Below are 16,839 nucleotides of genomic sequence, written 5' to 3'. Positions count from 1 at the left end.
CAATTTCTTCTGAAAGCACATTTTGTTGACAGTGCTTATGAAATGCAGAATCTGTCTGCATCTAGGGATAACGAACGCGCACACACGTTTCTCAATAAGACCACCAGTTTCTGTGCCACATATCTCGTATCCTGGCTAGCACAGGTCTTTGGTCTGTTGAATTAATAAACGTATCAGTCTACGCAGCGTGCGTGGGTCAGAGACTCCCCTCGGATATGGACTCCGAGTGGGTCCAGAGACCAGTCAGTCCTTGTCCCCAGTCTCATCTCTTCAGATCTTTGGTCCTGAGGGAGCCATCCAGTGGAGCCCTGACCTGAGAGGCCCCTGAACACGAGGTGCAGGGAGTGAACTCACTTTTTCAGATGCGCTCGCTAGTTTGGAGCCCGAGGCATTGAAGGTGATGGCGGCCAGCGTCCCCTCGTGGGCAGCAATCGTGCAGACAGTTTTCTGTTGGTAACAAGGGAAAATGGATATCGATGCTGGGGAAGATCCCTCTCCTCTCTCTTTTCTTCCCAAACACCCTCCCTCATTTGCTGGGCGCCCTGTCTCTCCCTTCCCACCGGCCATTTCCAGAGAAGCCGTTCATCCTTTCCGAGTGTATCTAGATTTTGCCTCCAGAGCCCTTCTGTCGCTACCCCTTGTCCCGCCCTCGGGATGACGGACAGCCAGCCGCATGCCCCACGCGGGCGATGCGGCCGTGGCTGTCCTCGCACGCAGCTGTGGGTGACTTCCCGCAGCCATCGTCTCCGTGAAGCCTCGGAGAGCAGGGGACAGGGCATGTGAAACATCTGCACACTGTCACCGGCTGTGACATGGCACAGCGTGACACTTTCAGTCTGACAGTGGGCCGCCAGCTGGCGAGCAGTTTCTGCCACACCGTGGACGTCTCACCGGGCCAGGCGTGCTGCCTCATGGTCACATTGACTGATGGCAGCGAGGGCAATATTACTGCCTTGTCCTCCACACCCCACCTCCGTGGCCAGGACAGACCCCCCCCCCCCCCAAGGATGGCTTCTCCCTCCACACCTCGCCCCTGCCAGCTCACCAGGGAGTGTCCGTCGTAAAGCACAATCTCGCCTGTGGTCAGGCTTCCAGGATAGGCCACGTAAGAATTGGAATGGTTGATAGAGAGGGCACAGAGACCTGCAAAGAATGAACCACGGATGAAACCCTGCCTGGAAAGGGCATCTGAAAACCGCGCGACTCCAGTGCCACCTACTGGCGAGGGGAGGAATAGCCTAGCCGATGTTGACTTTTGAGGTGGTTCTTCTAAACCTTCTCATTTACGCCCTTGAAGTTCACAGGGGAAGACCTCATGACCTCATGACCAGCCGTGTCTTCTCCCCAGAGAAGCAATACGAACTCAGAACACTGAAAATGCTCTTCTTGCCATTTCACCCCCCGGGCTCTGAAACCACATCCACTTCTCTTGCGTTACCCTCCAAGGCTGTAAGAGAAGTTACTCTTCATGGAAATAAATCTTCCTGCTATGAAAAGGCAGCATGTCGTAGCCTTCCTGCAGGCGATTACCTGCAGCTGGCCAGTCATGTCAAGATGGAGAACAGGAGGCGGAGGGTGGGGGGAAGGACCCATTTAGAAACTGCCCCCTATCTAAGCCAAACGTCCTGCCTTGAGAAGAGAGATGGGGGCCCCCAGAGGTGGAAGCTCATCTGAGGGAGGAGGGCCTTTCTTTTTTTTTTTTTTTTTTTTTTTTTCAACATTTTTTATTTATTTTTGGGACAGAGAGAGACAGAGCATGAACGGGGGAGGGGCAGAGAGAGAGGGAGACACAGAATCGGAAACAGGCTCCGGGCTCCGAGCCATCAGCCCAGAGCCTGACGCGGGGCTCGAACTCACGGACCGCGAGATCGTGACCTGGCTGAAGTCGGACGCTTAACCGACTGCGCCACCCAGGCGCCCCAAGAGGGCCTTTCTTTTAAATGTTTATTTTGAAAGAGAGAGAGGGCAAGAGTGCGAGTGGGGGAGGGGCAAAGAGAGAGGGAGAGAGAGAATTCCAAGCAGGCTCAGCCTTGTCCATGGGGAGCCTAACTTGGGGCTCGACCCCACGAACCACAAGACCATGACCTGAGCTGAAATCAAGAACCAGACACCCAACCGGCTGACCGAGTCACCCAAGTGCCCTGAAAGAGGACATTTTGGATTGAAGATGCCCGGACAATATTCTGGAAGGGTAAACAGCCAATGACACCATGGAGCCGACCTAAGTTATTTTTGTTTATGAGGAGACTCAAGGCGGGGGGGGGGGGGGGGGGGGGGCGGGGGGGGGCGGAGGGGGGGGTAAATCCGAAAAGCGTTTAAGTAAAGGATTTTCACAACAACGGTCTGGATTAATAGTAGAAGTGTATGTTGACAGAAGTGAATTCAAAGAATTGTTAGAACCAAAAGCATTAGCAGCATAAGCTCTTCGCAATTAGGCAAGAGAGACATCTTTTTAAATACAAACTGCAACATCTTTGTGACAAGACGGCATATGAAATGGGTTAATTACATAATAAAAACTTTAGGCTAAAATGTACCCAACCTAATCTGCTGGGGGGAAAAGCAGAGGAAAAAAAAAAATCCATCGTTGAGAAGCGAAACCCAGGTCCTCCCTCCTGCTCTCTGGCTTTGTTGAGGACATAGCCAGGGGTGTGCCCTTGGCCCTCGACATACAGAACCGTGGGAGGAAAGTGACGGGGCCCAGAGCCCTTACCTGTGTGCCCCGGCACCCTGCAACCCCTGCATGTACACGATCACTCTCAGACCCACCCTTAGGAAGGGACTCTCATGTCTCCCCAGTTCTGCCCAGGCGACAATGCCCCATCTCCTCTGGGCTCTTTGCCACGCAAGTGCAATTCCGAGAGCAGCTGGCAGGCAGAAGGCACTGTGATCTTGTGAAACTCGTGAAAAGGGAGGGAAGCGCATTGGGAGGTTGGGGCGGCCTGCGCGGTGGGTTCCCACGGGGCTGCTCAGCAGAAGGGATGGTTGAGAGACTGGATGTGGCAACAGGGGAAGGGCTTGAGGACCCCACCAAAGAGTTAAGATCTTACAAATGTGGTGGGTACGCGCTGGACGTTTCTGAGCACGATGTTTAAAAAAAAAAAAAAGCAGTGTTGAGGGGTGGAGGGGGGAGGGGGAAATGGGTGATGGGCACTGAGGAGGGTACTTGTTGGGATGAGCACTGGGTGTTGTGTTGTATGTAAGCGAAGAATCATGGGAATCTACCCCAAAACCAAGAGCACACTGTAGACACAGTATGTTAGCCAACTTGAAAATAAATTATATATATATATGTATATATATGTATGTATATATATATATATATGTGTGTGTATATATATATATATATATATATATATATATATATATATAAAGGCAGTGTTAATCAAAACCACGATGAGATATCACCTCACACCCACTAGGATGGCTATAATCAAAAAGGCAGATAATTGGAACCCGCCTACACTGCTGCTGGGAAGGTAAGATAGGCATGGCTTTGGAAAACAGTCTGGCAGTCCTTAAAAAGGTTAAACATAGAGGTAACCTATAAGCCCCCAATTCTACTCCTAGGTATGTACCCCGGAGAAACAAAAACGTACAGCCACATAAAAACCTGTATACAAAGGTTCGTAGCAACATCGTAAGAGTCAAAGAGTGGAAACGGGGGCGCCTGGGTGGCTCAGTCAGTTAAGCATCTGACTCGATTTGGGCTCAGGTCATGATCTCACAGTTGTGAGATCGAGCCCCGTGTGGGGCTCTGTGCTGAGCACAGAGCCTGCTTAAGATTCTCTCCCTCTTCCTCAGCCCCTCTCCTGCTCCTGCCCTCTCTCTCTCTCTCCCCTCAAAAAAAAAAAAAAAAAAAAAAAAAGGTGGAAACAACGTAAATGTCCATCAGCTAATGAATAGCGGTAAATAGTACCCTTATGATGGAATACTATTAGACAATAGAATGAATACATGCTCTATTTTTTTTTTTTAACGTTTATTTATTTTTGAGACAGAGAGAGACAGAGCATGAACAGGGGAGGGGCAGAGAGAGAGGGAGACACAGAATCGGAAACAGGCTCCAGGCTCTGAGCCATCAGCACAGAGCCCGACGCGGGGCTTGAACTCATGGACCGTGAGATCATGACCTGAGCCGAAGCCGGATGCCTAACCAACTGAGCCACCCAGGCGCCCCTGAATACATGCTCTAATATGTAAGTGAAAGAAGCGGGTCACAAAAGACCACATATTGTATTACGATTCCACTTACGTGTAACAGCCAGAATAGATAAATCTAGACAGACATGAAATAGATTAGGGTTATCTGGGCTGGGGATCCAGGGGGTGATGGCTTAAAAGGTATGGGGTTTCTTTCTGGGGTGAGGAAAAATGTTCTCAAATTGTGGTAGTGGTTATACTAAAAGCTATCGAATGGTGCACCATTTAAAGTGGGTGGATCACACGGCCTGTGAATTAGGGCTCAACCTCGCTGCTAAGAAAAAAAAAAAAGCCCAGTGTTTTGAGAATATCTGTTTGGCAGGGCTAGGCTGAGGACGGGCAGTCAAGACTCAGGCCTGCCATCTACTGTGTGGCCCCGGCTGAGTCATCGGAGGGCTTTGGAGGCCACCTGCTCATGTTTCGCGACCTGAGGGGGGTACAGCGATCTTCCCAGCTTTGACATTCTAAGACGCGAAGTCTGCATTTACTGACACCCTCTCCCTGAAGATATCAAGGCCCATCTTTGTGGCGGGGAGAACGGGAGGTATTTGGGCAGAGAGCTTGGACAGATACTTTCAGTTGCCCTTTCCTGTTTTGGTGTCTTGTTTTTTGTTAATTTAATTGACGTGCAATTGACATAGATGAGGTTATGTTAGTTTTACATGCACCACATAATGGTCGGTTATTTGTCCTGCATCGTGAAAGGATCACCGTGCTCAGTCTTGTTAACAGCTGCTACTGCACACAGTTACGAAAGTGTTTTTCTCGCGATGACAGCTTTGAAGATCTTTTACCAACTTTCAGCGATGCGGCCACCATGCTGTATGTGACGTCCCCATGACTTATTTACTTGACAGCTGCGACTTCGTACCTTTTCACCCCTCTGTCCATTTCACCCGCCTCCAGCTCTCACTCCCCATAATGCCCTCACGGCCCATCCATTTTGTCCCAAATGGCAACAGTTCCTTTTTTTAAATGCCTGAATAGGGGCGCCTGGGTGGCTCAGTCGGTTAAGCGTCTGACTTCAGCTCAGGTCACGATCTCACGGTTCGTGAGTTCGAGCCCCGCGTCGGGCTCTGGGCTGATGGCTCAGAGCCTGGAGCCTGTTTCAGATTCTGTGTCTCCCTCTCTCTCTGCCCCTCCCTCCCCCGTTCATGCTCTGTCTCTGTCTCAAAAATAAATAAACGTTAAAAAAAAATAAATGCCTGAATAACATTCCATTGCGCATATATATATATATGCATATATGCATATGCATATATATAGGTATGTATATATACATATATATGTGCAAATATTCTCTCTGTCTCACACACACACACACACACACACATACACACACACATTTTCTCTATCCATTCACCCAATGGACATGGTTGTTTCCACATCTTGGCTATTGTAAATAATGCTGCAATGAACACGGGTCTCTAGGTGACCTTTTTTGGGTTAATGTTTTCTTTCTTTCTTTCTTTCTTTCTTTCTTTCTTTCTTTCTTTCTTTCTTTCTCGCATAAATATCCAGAAGTGGAATTTCTGGGTCATAAGGTAGTTCTATTTTCAATTTTTTGAGGAGCCTCTGTACACTTTCCGTGGTGGCTGCACCAGTTTGCATTCCCCCCAACGGTGCACGAGGGTTCTCTTTTCTCCACACCCTGCCAGCACTTTGTATCTCTGTCTTTTTGATAAAAGCCATTCTGACAGTGTGAGGTGAACTTCAGAGTTTTTTGTTGTTGTTGTTGTTGTTATTAAAATGCAAACATCCCAGAAAGGAGGAAAGGCTTCAACTTCTTCAGCCGACATCGAACTTTCTGTACTGTCTAATAGAGAGTGAAGTGACCCTAGATTCTAACAGGGAAAGGATGATGCCAGGGACGGGCATACTCTGACACATAACCACTCATCTGAGAGCTTCGCCTCTGGGCTCACATCTCTGCCAGTGCACTTCAATTTAGCCAAGGGACCCTGCACACCAACCTTTGCAGACTTAATGAAGGTCCCCAGAAATGCTTACTGTGAGTTCCTTCAGTTTCCTATGGTCCAGTTCTCAGCCAAATCCAATCAGCTATAAGAATGCATTTTTATTTCTTCTGAAGCCCCCCAGGGAGAGCATTAAGAGTTTGCTCCAGGCTTAGATATTACCTTCCTACCCGTCTTCTGTTTCCATCACAGATGTCACATAAAGCCCTCTTGAGGAAGGAAATAAGCTTTGTCTCTGATAACATTTTGTAACAGAAAAGTCATAGTGTAAAAATATTTGCAAAGTCCAGAAAACAGAAAGCGAGAAAAAAAAAATCACTCATTATTCTAAAACTCAGAGGCTTTGCACTATTCTCCATATTTGAGCATATTTTCTCCTAGTCTTTTTTCTATATAGGAATTAGATGTTGGTGTGGCTTTTGGATTTATTTTAGAATGGATACACATTCTCATAAATCACTGGCAGCTGTAACTTCCCTGAAATTGTTGGGCTGTGATTCTTCTGCGGCTGGAAAAGAAGTGCCTGTTATCAGTGCAAGGACCAACAGGGTCCTCGGCTGGAATTGGAAGGAAGTCCTAGGATTCTAAATCATCCTCACCTGGGTATTTATAGTGCAAGTTAACAGTGATTTATACAGTGCGGTTCCCTCTGGGTTGATGACTGTCTCAGCATATGTTTTCCAGTTCTCAAAAATAGACAGAAATCTGTGTTTGCAAATGTTCTGGGTGACTGCAAACGGAGAGCCATCTACCCCATCCGTATGACCCTTCTCAGAAAGAGCACTCGCTGGGGTATAAACCGCTACTTTGTTCTGTTATACGCACTGCTGTGTGGTATAGACTGCTCCCTCAGTACTCGTGGAAGGTCATTAAGATCTGCAGTTGGCAGAATCTGGATGGAGATCTCCACCCTCACTGCTCAGCACACAGACTGCTGGGCTAGCAGGAAATTAACTCTGAGCCCCGACTGGCCAAACTCTTTAAAGGAAACAGCCTGCAATCTTTGACACAACAGGAATGGCCACAACACGAACACAGACAAAAGGAAGGAAATTTACAGCTGCACTGGATACTGAGTAGAAGCAAGGGTAGAGTTCTGTGTATGTCATTTATTTGGCGCTCACTAGTTTTCAATACACTCAGAATCCGTGCGCTCCGGCCAATTGGACGGGGGACTCTGTCTCCTTTGTGTACCCAATAAGGAGTTATCAAACCAAGAGCCGGAGTTCCTGTCTTATATTTTCATTTAGAGAATAAATAAATGAGGGAATGAGAAGCAAGGAGACTCCTGGTCACTGAATACTTTATATTCCTGGGTTGGACAGCTCAGAGTCTGCTGACTGTTCTTGAGCAAGAAACCGGGCACGTCACTGCGAGTGCAACTTTGACCGTGTCAGGCTGCCCTCCGGGCAGGGGCTGGAGTAGTGAGTGAGCCCGCCTGACCCGGAGAGCCCTCCGTGCCTTTGCTCTCGCTCACTCCCTGCCCTCAGTTAATCTTCCGCAGAATGACTCTGCGGAGTAAGAGTAAATGTTATCATCCCCGTTTTACTGGAGCACAAAGGGGGCTCGGTGGAAGTTGAGATGCTAATTATAAACTTCAGCATTTGAAAAAAAGTCTTGGGCTATCTCTCCAAAGAACATCAAAAGTGTCATAAGGCATATTTTGGTCTTTCGACCCACCCCGTGCGTGGTCTTTCAGAAGGAAATGCTAACTCTGCCCTTGAATCCATTCATAACGTTTATCTGGGACAGAAAAAACACCTCCCACTGTTTCTAACTTTTCTCGAGATAAAATTATTCCTTTACAAATAACACCCGTTCTCTCTAACAGAAAACACAAAAGGCCCACCCTTTCCAACCTTCTTTCCTCCCCGTTTAAACTGCAAAAAGTGAGGCAACCAAGGGCTTTTCTGAGCTAAGGAAAACAGCTACATTTGCTAAACATTAAGAGTAGATCGGGAGAAAGTGCTTTTCCTGGGAGGAGTGGGGCCAGTCCTGCAGGCAGGCCGAGCGTGTCCCCGCAGAAACACGTGAAACTGACCGCTGCTAACACACAGGCCCCTCCACTGGCGAGGGTGCTGGCTGTGCAAACCCCCGGCCTTTCCAGAGAAATGGAGAACCCAGGCCGCCTGGGTGGTCTCTGCCCCCAATCTGTCAAGGTCAAGTTCAGGTCCACCCCCCACCCCCACCCCTGCCATGCGTTCTGCTCAGATTCCGCAGCACCTCCCCTGCCCTATGGGAAGAGCACATCCTCCTTTGAACTGTCTGCACTGCAGGGTCCCGTGCTGGGTCCTCGCCCCGCAAGGTGCCGGAGCCCCTGTCTTGGGCTGTGTCACCCAGCACACGGTCTCCAGGGACCGGTGGGCTAGATCTGGGGTCCCTGCTGGGTGTGTGCATCTGTGCCTGGCGGCACCTACTGTGGCAGCAGGTGCACGGTGCCTCTGCAACACGTACGTTTTCCAGAGCAGCTCAGCCTCACGTTCCTAGAACAAAACACTGATGGCCCGTAGCTCCTTCACTTAAAGTCATCATCTCACAGAAATTTAGAGCGGCCAAAATGGCTTTGATCACTTATTTATTAAAAAAAAAATTTTTTTTTCTGGGGCACCTGGGGGGCTCAGTCGGTTGAGCGTCCAGCTTCAGCTCAGGTCATGATCTCACGGTGTGTGGGTTCGAGGCCCGCGTCGGGCTCTGTGCTGACAGCTCAGAAGCCTGGAGCCTGCTTCCGATCCTGTGTCTCCCTCGCTCTCTGCCCCTCCCCCACTCTCACTTTGTCTCACTCTGTCTCTCAAAAATCAATAAATGTAAAAAAAAAGTAAATAAAAAATTTAAAAAAATTTTTAATGCTTATTCAGTTTTGAGAGACAGAACAGAGTGTGAGCGGGGTGGGGCGGGGGGGGGCGCGGAGAGGGCAGTGGGGAGAGGGAGATAGAATCCAAACCAGGCTCCAGGCTCCATCTGAGCTGTCATCACAAAGCCCAACGCAGGGCTCGAACTCATGTGCTGCGAGATCACGACCTGAGCCGAAGTCGGATGCTCAACCGACTGAGCTACCCAGGCGCCCCTGATCATTTATTTTTTTTAAGGTTCATTTTTATGTATTTTGAGAGATAGAGAGCAAGTGGGGGAGGGGCAGAGAGAAAGGGAGACAGAATTCCCAAGGGGGCTCTGTGCTGACAGCACAGAGCCCGATGTGGGGCTTGATCTCATGAACCCTGAAATCATGACCTGAGCCAGTCAAGAGTCGATGCTCAACCAGCTGAGCCGCCCAGGCGCCCTGCTTTGATCTTTTAAAATCTCTTTTTTCACAGCCGAGATTTTAAAGCACTGAAGTTGGCAGCAAAGGGCCATCTGTATAATTGAGAAGGGGGGGCGGAGAGGAGGCATAGGAGATTTTACCGCATGGCAGCCTGTGGGCGGGTGGCTTTCACAAACACAACCTCTTGTAATTCTCAGCTGATCCTGCGAGATGGGCAGTACTATATCCCATGTTACAGATAAAAACAAACAAACAAAGTGAGGCCCAAAGAGCCTAGTGACTTGGGTTGGGCCATACTGATCTTGAAATTCAGAGAAAGTCAAAGAATTAGGAAACTGCTGTAAACTGACGGGGCGCACAAATTATTCTAGTGTGACGACTCTCCACCCTCCTGCACAACGAAGGACTTCCTTCTCGTTTGCTTTTTTTTTTTTTTTTTAATGTTTATTTATGTTTGAGAGAGAGAGCGCGCGAGCATGAGTAGGGGAGGGGCAGGGAGAGAGGGAGACAGAGGATCCGAAGCAGGCTCTGCACTGACAGCACAGAGCCCGACGCGGGGCTCGAACTCACAAACCGCGAGATTATTACCTGAGCCCAAGTTGCACACTTGACAGACGGAGCCACCCGGGTGCCCCTCTTGTTGACTTCTAGCTTGGGGAAGTCATCTGCTCTTTCAATCTACCAAGACCAATCAGTTCCCATTCTTAACACGAGGAACTTACCAAACGGTATTATATCTGAAGAGTTTAGTTCAAAACCAGTATCTTAGCGCATCGCCCGAGTAGAGAGATTTCACCGTAACCTCATAAAATGCATTCCTCACAGCCTCTCTCCTACTCGTGCAGACACACCAAGTCAAGACCTGCTTCTGAGCATTACACCTGCTCTGCCCTGAACAACCACAGAAAATAATTAGGGGTAAACACCTTTTAGCATCAGATGCATGAAGCCTCCTACCCGTCTGCTTTAAATGCCTTGACACGTTCGCTGAGAGTGGGTCCCAGACGGAAGGGGTTTCTCGCAGGCTGCCGTGGTGGCCACGCCACTGTGCTGGAGGACGTGGGGCCTGATATGGTTGGAACCTGGCCCCACGAACGCAAAGCGCCGAGGTGAACACCACCAGGACTCAGACCCCACAAATGCTGCTTCGGGTTTTCAACTGAGGAGGGAATCCAGCCCGTGAAAGGAGCCGCTGGACATGGGATTTGTGGGGGGGCCCCTCCCCGATTCTGGGACTCACCTGCTGGGTTGGCAGGAATATCCAGGATGGTCTTCAAGAGCTTCATGTCTTTGATGTTGTGGATGTAGATGGCCTCCTCCAGGCACACCAGCAGCCTCTGTAAGCACACAGACCCATCAGTCCACAGGGCCGGTTCCTCGGAAAGAAGCCGACCAAGCCGAAATCGCTCATCTTTCGTGCGAGCCCTGACTTGATTCCAAGCCTCCTAAAGGAGGCAGAATTTGTTTCTAATGTTTATTTCCTTATTGTTTGGCGTGCACGGGAGAGAGAGAGAGCAGAGGAGGGGCGGAGAGCGACGGAGACAGAGAATCCCGAGCAGGCTCTGTGCTGACCGGTACAGATGGTGGGGCTTGAACTCATGGACTGTGAGATCGTGACCTGAGCCTGAATCAAAGAGTCGGGCGCTTAACCGACCAAGCCACCCGGGAGCCCCAGTAAGGGAGGCAGGATCTTGAGGATCCATGTGAAGATTATGTTCACGTCTACACACGTGCACGCACGCACACACACACACACGTGCGCGTGCACCTGAACAGAAGCATAAAATACAAGATCTTAAAATTTCTCATTTAGAGATTGAGGTTCTTTTGGGGGAGGGGTACTTTTCCCTCTCTTTAGCACAGGGATTCCCGGACACTTCCTGATCAGACTCCCTTTGCCATTTAGGACAATTTGGGGGTAATCTTTTTGGTCCCCGTTCCCACCAAACAGGCTCCCTTTCGGCGCTCATAACGAAGCCTCCCTCTTGTACAGACGTGGGTTTCTTTGCTCCCTCTGTATTGCCGATCGTAGGTATCATCCCCTCCGAAGAATCGCCAGCTCTACCTTCGTTCGACTCAAGTCTCCTCCAGACCCACTTCTGCGTACTCTCTCCAGCCCTCGTAAAGGGAATTGGAAAGCCCTTCCGCCCTTGTGTGTACCTCCTGTCCCAGGTGCCCCCCCGCCCCGTGCCCGGCTCCTTCCGCTGGGCCCCCCTTTCCAGTGCAGGGAGACCCTTCTCTTTTCAAATGAGGCTTTCCAGGCGTAGGGTTTCCTCCCGATGGCCATGCTCTCGACCGAGTGGAAACAGGCCACGGGGTGGACGTTGGGTGCGTAAAGGGACGGAACCCGTAGCTCAGCACCAGTACAGACGTTGGGTGCCAGTGAGGGGCTGTTGGGAAGGAAGTTTTGGTGGGGTAGCTCTTTCCTCACTCTGAGCAGCTGCCCACGACCCCTACACACATCTGACTCGCCTTCCTCTAAGCTAGTGGTTCTCAGGCTCTGAGGAGGCATCCGAGCACCTGAGGGGCAAGGCCTGGCCTATCCCTGGAAATTCTGGTTTGGGAGGTTTCAAGCAAGTACCCCGGGTGATTCTGATGCACACCTAAGTCTGAGAACCACTGTTCTCAGGCCAGATCCTTTTATCCTAAAAGACAACACTTGGAGACATAGGCACCTAAAAATACTACAAAAACCCCCCAATAAACCCTGACAGGCTCTCCTCCAGGGAAAAGCCTGCCCTGTTTTCCCAGTAGGACTTCTCACAGCTCAGAAAAATGGGGCCCGTCACCTTTACCGGGCAGAAAAATAAAATGTAAACACCTTCCTCGATTTTCATTAAGGCTCTGTGGCCGCACAGAGATCTGGGTGCCTAGGGGTAAAAAAATAATTCTAATAGGGCCTCAGAATTGTTGGCAGACATTAGCGTTTCTCTGTGAAATATACATTCCCTGATTCACCCTATCACTTCGCCTTTTGCCAGCACTTACTCTGGCTTGGACTACAGGACTCTATGCGTATGTTCTTAGGTTTCCGATACCCTCCTGTATCCCCACACCCAGGGCCCAGGATAGCGGGTCCGCGACATATGCCTCATGTAGAACAGCCTCTACATCCGGTTCATCCCACCCGTCCACATCTTTCCCACCAACTCTCACGGCACCAGATGCTCTGTGGTCCACTTGGCCAACTTCAGGTGACCCCTGCCAGCCACAGATAAGAATTAAATGGGAGGGAAACAGAGAGATAACAGCGAGGCGGAAAAAGGAGGCACCATATCCCAAGTTCATGTGCCAGCATGCTTCCGGGGTGAACGTGGCCCTAGAAACTGCTTTCTTTAGCAACCAGTGTTCAGTCCCAGGAGGACCCTGGGTGGGACTTCAGTCCTGCTCCTTCCTGGTCACTTTCGCTCTCATCGACTCTTTCAGGTTTTAGAAGTAACAGTTCCTTTTAGTGATTACAAAAATATTTCTAGGGGCGCCTGGGTGGCTTAGTCAGTTGAGCGTCTGACCAGCTCAGGTCACGATCTCACAGTTGGTGAGTTCGAGCCCCCATCGGGGTCACTGCTGTCAGCGCTCAGCCCGCTTCAGATCCTCTGTCCCCCTCTCTCTGCCCCTCCCCAGCTTGCGCTCTCCCCAACATAAATAAATATTAAAAAACATATATTTATAGTGTCTGCCCTTGAGCACCACAGATTTAGATGCAGCCTCAGAGGCTCCAATCCAGGAAATCTTCATCTGGACAACCAGGGCCTCTCGGAACAGATGGTCCGAGCACTGTCACAGTTTACAGACGGAAATATATCGGGGGTGTCGTCTTTATTCCACAAGACACATTTCCTCAATTAAGGACAAGGGGAATAACACCAACCGACAATGGAAAATACCACAGTTACTAAATATTCTTCCTCTCTATATATTTAGAAGAAAATAGGGATTTTTCTCTCCCCGTAACTCCCTCCACAAAAAAGGATGGTTTCCTGTTGTTTTTAAAAAAGGAACTGCACTGCCCGAAGACCCGATGGAAGGAGGGCCACGGCGGGCAGGATGTGCGACTCTCGCCCTGTTCGTTTCCGGCAGGGGGCGGCAGAGCCTGGGCATCACAAAACCATGGCCCCGCGGGGCACGGGGTGGGGGTGGGGTGGGGTGCTGCAGCAGGTGCCCACCCAAAAGTTGCTAAGGCCCAAGCCTGTTCGTTTTAAGAAAAGCAAAGCCCAAACATGTTCCGCCAGACCTGTTTCAAACCATCTTCTTAGGAGAAGAAATGCTAAAGAAGAGAGAGGTGCAAGCAGGTTCCAGGGAACTTGGCCATTGGTGGCGGAGTGATGCTAGGTTCACTGGCATTCCAAAGAAGCTGAGGGAGGAGGCCCTCACTAGCCATGGGCATTCTACTGAGGACAGGGTGGCATCGAAAGGCTAGCAGACGCGGACACTTGAGTAATCCTTCGTCTCATTTGCTAATGACAACGTCAGGGCGCAAGTAAGGGAGAAATCATAGAAATAAATACTGTACGTACTATGGGAGGGTTGTGATCTCTATAGGACTTTTGCTTAAGCAACCTTAAAAAGACAATCAGGGGGCGCCTGGGTGGCTCAGTCGGTTGGGCGTCCGACTTCGGCTCAGGTCACGATCTCATGGCTCGTGAGTTCAAGCCCCGCGTAGGCTCTGTGCTGACAGCTCAGAGCTTGGAGCCTGTTTTGGATTCTGTGTCTCCCTCTCTCTCTCTGACCCTCCCCCGCTCATGCTCTGTCTCTCTCTGTCTCAAAAGTAAAAAATAAACGTTAAAAAAAAAAAAAAAAAAAAGACAATCAGGGGCCAAAAAAGGAGATTTAATTTTCATATACTGGCTATTACTGTATTCATGTGCTACCAATTCCAGGGAGAGCCCCTGGGCCAAGCGCTGGGCTAAAAGCCTTCAAGTCGAAAACTCTCCAACTGCCTTTCCCTCCCTGGCCAAGAGCCCGTGCTCAAAGAAATAATCTCTTCCTTCTCATAAACGGAAGAAAGCACTTTGTTTTCATCTGTTAGCTTTTAATAGCTTAGGTAAAAGGAAGAAAACCGTGTTCTTGATGAATGCAATGGCCTCCACCATCCTGGGGATATTGAATTGAGTAGAAAGATCTGCACGGTCACATAAAGAATCTATCTGTTTATTTATTTAATTAATAGGCACTCGGGAAACAGGTATTTGTTGAGCAATTTTTTTCTACCAGGCACTGTCTTTTCTACCAGGTCTATAGAAGTGAACAAAATGGATACAGTCCTGTCCCTTATAGGATTTAAAAATCTAATAATTTTTTAAATAAAGTTTATTTATTTTGAGAGAGAAAGAGAGAGAGAGATCGTCAACAGGGGAGGGGCAGAGGAGAGAGAGGGAGAGAGAGACAAATCCCAAACAGGCTCTGTATTGTCAGCCCCACGAACTGTGAGATCATGACCCGAGCCGGAACCAAGAATCAGACACATAACCGACTGAGCCACTCAGGCGCCCATAAAATCTAATAACTTAAGAGAAACTCTGCTAATACCCCCAAATACTTATTTAACAAGAACTCCGATTTTTAAAGAGAATGTACGGTATATCTGAGATAAGAATAACCTTTCCTTTGACAAAGAAAAAACTACAAGGATGATCTGTAAGGGTGAGCTGGGAGAAACAAAGGTGGGACGCGAGGCTGGGCACCTGGCCTGCTGGGAAAACCCAAGGAGAGACAAAGAGGAGGGTCAGTTTTCCAACTGCCTTCAGAGCTAGCCCAGGGGGGGCCACACTCATCCTCAGGGGTTTCATTCTGAGAGGCATTACTGCCGGTCTGCAACAGATGCCACCGTCCAGGGCCGTCCAGGACCCAACCAAACCAGGGAGAGATGTTCTTCCGGGTTCAGTGCCCCTGCACTAGCTCACAGGACAGCGTCAGAGCCGGACTTCCGCCCAGCCCGCATCCAGCAGAAGAGGGTTCGCTCTGCCAGTGGCCAACGTTGGAGAAAGAACACGAGGCAGAAGGACCAGGGAGGACACATCCCTGAAACAGGTGCCTGGAGTGGGCTCGAGATGTCCCCATAATACTAGGCCTGAGTATTAAAATCCCTTTGGGCATCTGATGTTTGTTTTTAGAAAGACTCATCTTTAAAGATACTCATCTTCTCCTTTGGTGCCAATTAGCAGAAGCCTCGCAGCCCCGGGCGGTTCCCCCCACTCACCTGCCGGTTCAGCCTTATGGACAAGATGTTGCTGGAATAGTTGTAATTACAGATCTCCGTGCCTTTCTTGAAGTGATAGACGTTCATCTGCCGCGGCTTTGTGTGACTGACCACCACGACCAGGCTGCTGGAGAAGAGGCGCTCCACGATGTAGACATCCGGGATTTCGTCTGGGAGGGAAAGGAGGCTGAGGTGACACAGATTTCGGCCTCCGGGCACCGAGCCCAGCTTACACCAGTCAGCCAGCGGCCTCTACGTCTCGCACGTAGATTAGCACACATTCGCAGTGACTGTTTTTTTCCCCTACAGTGAAGCTTTGCCTGTTTCCCAAGGGAGCGGTTCTGCAGCCCTTTCCAAGACCCGAAGAAAACGTTAGTGACCAGAAGGCAGAGTCAGGTCTTCCAGAGATTTCCCCGGGTGCCTTCCGTGGGGCAGAATCGTCTCTAGGGCACCAGTGTGTACTCTGGAAACTATATTGGGAGGTGTGGACAGTCTCGGCCCACCCTTTCTCCATGAGAGGTTTCCAAGGGTTGACTACTCTGGGGAATCCCTGCTTCCGGAATTCTGGTCTTTGTGGCCAGCAGGTGCCATGGGGACAGCCATGGTGGGGTGGGGGCAGTCACAGAATTACATCTGTGCCCCTCCCTGTCTTGCTCCCCTCCCTGGTCCTGTCTGGAATCCCTTTCCTGTTGAAGACAATCTGTGTGATGACCAGGGAAGGGCGTCTGTGCTCAGGAAGAAGGTCAGTCAGTAAGCCTCCTGAGCTCCCACAGGTAGAGACCTCAGTGGTTTTCTGAGAACATTCTTTCTCGGATGCGTGCCTTCCTTGTGCTTAGGCAGGACCCATAGGGAATAACATAGGACAGATACAGAGCAAAGTATTCATGAAAATGGCATAATAAAAATAACATCTTACAAATACATTAGCGACCCAATGTGTTCATTTACCAAACCACCTTCTTTCCAGGAAATCCAAAGACTGCATATTCTTCTCCATTATGATGACACAAATTATTACTTACCCTGAGATATTAAGAGAACTAATTTTTGTTGTAATAATCACTAAGAGTACTCCAACATCTTCAATATGATCTATGCAAAGGAGATAGCACTGCTTGGTTAAAACAAAGAAAACACTTCCATGACCGAATGAATGTTACCAACATTCTACAGTGCCAGTATGACAGCAAAAAAAAGAAAAAAGA

General features: G+C 49.5%; 1 protein-coding gene across 3 annotated transcripts in view; it reads right to left on the bottom strand.

Annotated features, from left to right (window-relative positions):
• WIPI1 (WD repeat domain, phosphoinositide interacting 1) overlaps positions 1 to 16,839 on the bottom strand; it is a 31,998-nt gene that overhangs the window by 8,614 nt on the left and 6,545 nt on the right. For all 3 annotated transcript variants that reach the window (XR_009255102.1, XM_058704243.1, XM_058704244.1), the window contains 4 exons: positions 15,635 to 15,804; positions 10,679 to 10,775; positions 1,046 to 1,143; positions 355 to 447 (listed from right to left, as the gene is read on the bottom strand). Coding sequence is in view for 2 of the 3 variants with exons in the window: in XM_058704243.1 (XP_058560226.1) it covers positions 355 to 447; positions 1,046 to 1,143; positions 10,679 to 10,775; positions 15,635 to 15,804 (458 nt within the window). In the remaining variant the exon portion in view is untranslated. The remainder of the gene's footprint in view (positions 1 to 354; positions 448 to 1,045; positions 1,144 to 10,678; positions 10,776 to 15,634; positions 15,805 to 16,839) is intronic.

This window comes from Neofelis nebulosa, chromosome 16 (genome assembly GCF_028018385.1).
Source record: "Neofelis nebulosa isolate mNeoNeb1 chromosome 16, mNeoNeb1.pri, whole genome shotgun sequence".
NCBI lineage: Eukaryota > Metazoa > Chordata > Mammalia > Carnivora > Felidae > Neofelis > Neofelis nebulosa.
Note: the sequence above shows the minus strand (reverse complement) of the source record. Positions and strands in the feature narration are given on the sequence as shown.